Source organism: Hemiscyllium ocellatum, chromosome 20, assembly GCF_020745735.1.
Source record: "Hemiscyllium ocellatum isolate sHemOce1 chromosome 20, sHemOce1.pat.X.cur, whole genome shotgun sequence".
Lineage (NCBI taxonomy): Eukaryota > Metazoa > Chordata > Chondrichthyes > Orectolobiformes > Hemiscylliidae > Hemiscyllium > Hemiscyllium ocellatum.
This window is the reverse complement of record NC_083420.1, coordinates 32607533-32613532: the sequence shown is the minus strand read 5'-3', so window position 1 is coordinate 32613532 and position 6000 is coordinate 32607533. Positions and strand designations below refer to the sequence as shown.

General features: G+C 35.9%; 1 protein-coding gene across 1 annotated transcript in view; it reads right to left on the bottom strand.

The window, feature by feature from the left end:
• Nucleotides 1-1035: 1035 nt before the first annotated feature.
• The window catches only part of gid4 (GID complex subunit 4 homolog), a 50578-nt gene continuing 45613 nt past the window's right edge, over nt 1036-6000 (bottom strand). The window contains exon 6 of the mRNA XM_060840258.1: nt 1036-3328. Within this exon, the coding sequence (XP_060696241.1) occupies nt 3265-3328 (64 nt within the window). The 3' untranslated portion in view covers nt 1036-3264. The remainder of the gene's footprint in view (nt 3329-6000) is intronic.

Below are 6000 nucleotides of genomic sequence, written 5' to 3'. Positions count from 1 at the left end.
TTTCAGAGATGTCTTTGATGTAAGGGAGAGTGGTTAGAGTTTCTGGACATGTTTGGTCTGCTGGTTTAGGTTTGTTACTGAGAAATCGGCACACTATGTCCAATATAGTGTTTGTCACAATGAACAAACAGGCAGAAGGCTAGCCACCAGGATACATGAACACCAATTAGCCACAAAACAACATGACCCTCTCACTAGTGTCCTTACATACAGATAAAGGAGGACACCATTTTGACTGGGACAACACATCCATCTTAGACACACAAGAATTCCTAGAAGCATGGCATTCCAACCAGAACTCTATCAATAAACACATCTAGTTAGACCCCATCTACCACTCCTTGAGAAAAAAAAGGAACAGAAAATGACACCACCACAGGAAATAACATCACCAGCCCAAAGAAACCCAAACATATAAATAAAAAGCACAGGAATTATGTACAGTGCTTTGCCGGAGGCCCACTGAAGATGTTACCTAGTAGGGTGACAAAATGTCTAGAAATGAACCTTCCAGCTCAGTGAGCAAACCTACATCCAGAACCTCAACCTGAGGTACAAATCTTCTCAAAACCTGATATCACATCCAACCTAGGACGGGCCAAACAGAGACATGCACAAAATTTCCGAGAAGCAGGCATGCCAACAGGGATTCTATCAACAAACATTAAATTGGACCCAATTTACCAACTCCTGAGAAAAAGAACAGAAAATGACATCGCCAATCCAAACATATAATAGAAAGCAGGAATCATCAGCAATGCTTCATCCAGAGGCTCACTGAAGATATTAGCTAGTATGGTGACTAAACATCTAAAAATGAACCTTCCAGCTCAGTGAGAGCCTGTAGATAAATCGATAAGATTGTCCTGCTGGATAGAAGACAGTTAACCGTATCTTTAAGTAAAATTAATGGTTTCATATTTTGCCAAAGTTAATGTGCTAATATTGTAAACATTCCAATTTCATTTCCTGAAATGCATTCAAGTAATATTCAATTCCATTTACAAGAGCATAAAAGAATTCAAACTCCATAAAGTCTTTCACAAGGAACTTTATTGCATGTGGTACCCTCACTTATTTCACCACAGACCTGAAACTTAAAGCTCCTGATGTCTCATGAACAATGCAATGTAATAAAACATTTCATTTCCATGTTCTGATTTATACAATAAAATCAACTCATTTCCAAAACTAGTTCATTGCTCTCTTTCAAGTGTCATTAGGTCAAACTCAGTTGTTTCACCCTAGTCATCCATCCATCCTGCATGTTTTAAATTAAAAAAATGGACTTTTAGCTTACTTAGTGAAATTCCAAAAAAATGTACAATTCAGAAGAAAAGGAATTCTTGACCTGTGTGAAATTAGAAGTTCCTATTTTCCAAAAACGGTTGCAATAGGATAAAGCAAAACACCACCCTCACTTTTCGATGTAGGTTCCAGTATTAGAGTCTGTTCAGTCGTTTTCTTTTTAAAGGAGAGATTTCAATTAAAAGAATGCAAACCTAAACAATGCAAAATCTTGATCCCAGGGTGAAATTCCATCTCATTCACTCTCAATTCATTCAGGACACACATACACTGCCATATAGGCACACACACTAAAGTAGACGTACTCCTGATTCAGGTATAGCATCCTTCTTGGCAAATCAGTAAAGCATTTATCAGGATTTAGTTATCTTTATAGAAGTCACAATGGACAAAAAAGCCGGTGCAATAAATTTGTACAAGTGGTGATATTACATTCCTTTGTACATCATTGGTTTACAATGGTTGTAAAATAATTTTTCTTTGATTTTACATGAAGAGGAAATGGCATCCCCTCCCTTGGATGTTGAAATGTCCTGAAGTCGCATGATAATTTCACTTTTATTGAAATCCTTCCCATTTCATTCGATGTTAGATTTAATTTGAATACTCAGTGCCATAACTAGAATTTCACTAAGTGTAATGGTTAGTCCAGGAAATTTTCATTTTTAACTCTGTAGGCATTAACATCCTGCGTATCTAGTCATAACTAGAAGAAAATTGTTTTTGCACCAATTTAATTTAAACATCTATATTTTAAAAATTATATTAAATAGGTTGTCCAATTTGGAAACCTCTTTTCCTCTCCCCCACCCAATATTTAAGTGCAACATCCATCATCAACTGGATAGTCAGACCCAAAGCTAGATCTAAGGTGAATTTTTTTTCTGTTCATCTTTTGTGCATATGTAACCTGAAAACCCAATGCTTTGCACATGCTCTGCACAAAGGCTTTCCTGGGATGGGGCAAGATGGGCTTCAACCTTAAAATGAGAAATATACTGTGCATGAAATTTCCCACTATTATAAGGTTAAGTTCAATGTTTCTATAAATCTGACGGAATTACATCAGGAAAGGCACACAGTTTCCTTCTGTGAAAAGTTGGGTTAGCACCAACAATGGAACACCCTCTCCTGCCACATGCACAAAAAAGTACAACTTAAACTCCCCCCATGTGAAGTATGCATTAGCAGGAAATTACAAACCTGCAGCCTGGCAACTACTTTCAAAGGGTTTGGTTTAAACCTCAGTTTCCCAATTAGGTCACAAGCCTAAATAACATATTGCCAGGTATCCAATATCTATCACTTCAGAAATTCCCTATACAACTTGAGTCTTACAGAATTCAGTTATTTGTTTAGAGTATTTAACTTCTCTCCTCCAATACTGTTTTGTGGTATCTAAAACATCTGCTGCTGTTAGGATAAGGCCACTTCTGTTCTCCCATAAAAACCTAGCACAGAACATGTGCAACAGCACCAGTAGAGTAGATTAAAAAGACCATCTAAAGAATCCAAGCTTGATTAGCAATGTATAAAAATAGCAACAGCAAAAAGGGGAAACAAAACAAAAACAAAACAATAGCACACAGCTCTTGTGCTATTGGCACATTAGTTCTTGTACAACAAAGTTAGAACTACGAAAAGAATTTAAATCAGACACCAAAATTAAAAATCAGTAAGTGCAGTTTAAATTAGCATTAAAAATGAGATTAAAATGAGTTTTTTCTCCCCCCCCTCGGTGAAAACAAGCTCCAACAGTCATGCACTTGGATTAGATTATTGATGCTCGAGCTCCTCATTGTGTTGTGGTCAGTCTGTCAGCAGCAGAGAAAACAGTAATTGTTCTCATTGTTACAGAACACTTTTGTTTCTCTTACGTTCTTCCCCCTAAACAGTTTCACCATCTGCTTACGCCCCCTCTCCCCAACTGTCTGAGGAGGGTTGTATTGATGAATATCACCGGAACTCATAGATGGGGGTGCTGTGTTCAGGGACATGTGTCAGGTTTAAAGACTGGTACCTGTTGGACAGAACAAAATACTTTAATTAAGACTTCAAGGTTCAATCTTATACTTGTATAATAAAACAAACAAACCAACCAATAACTGGTATGCATGACTAAGAGCTTACTATTCTGTGACTTAAACACCATGTATGTAACGGAGTTAAGAGAACATTAAGCTCATAAGTGGGGTCCTTCTCCCTCTGTACAGTTTAATTGTGCAGTCTCAGTGTTTACATTTGAGCAAAGTCCCAGAGATTGAGATTTGAGTGGGCATTGACAATCTTCACATGGAACAGGTAAGGAAAAATTGAACTCTTGACCAATGTAACTTTTCTTTAAAAACCCAGTTTTAAAATCAATGTTCCAAACCTTTTAACACTATCAAATGTTTCAAATAATAATGTTTTAGTATGCTAGAAATTGTCAAAATAAAATTTTAAACCTAGGAGTAGTAAGTTAGAGAATGTAGTATTCTAAATATAGCAACAATATATAAAGAATGTATTAAATATGCAGGGACTAATTTTTAAGACTACATGGTACAACTGCACTGTATTCTGGAATGCTGTGCAATCCAGCTCCGACAGATTATCATTGGTTTTGTTTGCAAAAAAGGTTAAAGTCACTTCAATAAGAAACAGTTGGGGATGAAGTAGGAAATTACAGGCATACCACACTGACTTCATTTATGGAGAAGTTACCAGAACCAGTTTTGAACAAGTGAGTGAGCATTTGAAAAAATGAGTTGAACAGAAAATCAACACATCTGTAACAAGTAATCTATATCTAACAAACTTTAGAAGTATTGTAGATTCTGGAAATCTGAAATACAAAGAAAATGTAGGACAACTCAGCAAGTATGGCAGCATCACTGGAATTAAATAAGTTGCTTAGTGAACTTTGTTCAGTTTGCAAGTCTGAAAGTCTGACCCCTAGAGTTTCTGGTCTCCTATCATTTTAATTCTTTTTGTTTTCATGATCCCACTTCTAGCTTTTCCACCTTTGTCTCAACAACTGCTCCATCAAAACTGAACTCGAGCTTGAAGAACAGCACATCTTTCAACCAAACAATTTCTAGATGAAAATCTGTGTTCAACAACTTCAGATCATAACCACTGTCTTTTGGATGAAAATCAAGATACGCAACACTGAACTCAGGGCATCCACTGGAAACAGCCTTTCAGACAAAATACACACAATAACTATAATCCTTTGCTCCCAATTGGATCCAGTCACATTTCCTTGAACCCTTTGGACTTTTTTTGTGATGAGTTTAAGTGGGACCTTGTCAAAAGTTTTGCTAAAATCGATGTAGACCACAACAAAACGTGTTATGCACATTTATTATCCTCATTACCTCCTTATAATTCAAATAAAAATGGGTCAGATAAACTTCTATTAAGAAATTAACACTGATTATTTGATTAATCAGTTTTTTTCCAAATGATTAACACTGCCCTTCAGAACATTTTATTTTCCCCACTACCAAGGTTAGGTTGACTGGACTGTAATTACTTATTCTCTTCCTCCTTCTTTAAACAAAGTTGATATTCTTCCATGCCTATGGCCAGAAAGGATTGTAAAATAATGGTTAACAACATTACTTTTTCTTCTTTAAATGGCCCAGGATATGCATCAGCTTAATCTGGCAATTTGTCTACTTTCAAAAATGATAAAAACCCTTAAAAAATAGTTATAAAGAGGTATCATTTATCCCATTCAATATTTCACAACTAAAACATCTTTTTTGAAGAGACGTAAAATATGAATTAAGAAACATCTACTGCTTCTCTTTGTAGTCGTGAGAGTTTCTCTCTGTAGCTATTCTCTCGCTTTTTAGATGCTTCAAAAGATTTTGTTTTCTTTGATCTTATTTGCCAGTATTTTCATGCCCTCACTTTGCTTTTCAAATTTTCTTTTCAATTTTACTCCTCTACTTTCTATATTCCAAAATTTTAAGCTCTCAACATTAGATACATTTTCCCCAGTACACTCTTTGACAAAGAGGCTGTTGACTTCAAAGTTACCTTTTTCTTTTAAGGGAACATATTTCCTTTGAATCCTCCCACATCTCCTCATTGAATCCCCTCATTACTGAGGATGATTCACCTTCAACTACCCGTTTCCAGTCTACTTTTGCAAAGTCACACTTCAGCTTAGTAAAATATACCTTCCCCGACTTATTCCTGATCTTTGTCTTTTTAAATGTGCCGACAGCTACGATCACTGCTAACAAAGTGCTGCCCCAACAATACCCCTTCCATTTACTTTCTAGCTTTTTCCTTTATGTCTTAGTAAATAACTTCTCTTGTTGGACTTGATACAACAGACTAAATGAATTCTAATTCATTAAAAATTCTGTGCTCAATTATGCTACTTCATCTCATTAATATTTGGGTAATTGAAATCCTGTATCAATACCACATTGTTTTGCATTTCAGAAATCTTCCACTGTCTTTGGAATTAAATCTGATTGCTTGGAGGGTCTAAAGTGCACTATAGGTTGAAGAATATGAAAAGAGAGAATGTCAATCTGTATAGCTTCATTTACTGATCCTTCTCATAGATCCAGAAGTCACATAACACCAGGTTACAGTCTAACAGATTTATTTGAAATCACAGGCTTCCTTAGGTGAAGTGATGAAGGAACAGCGTTCCAAAAGCTTGTAATTTTAAAAAAAATCTGT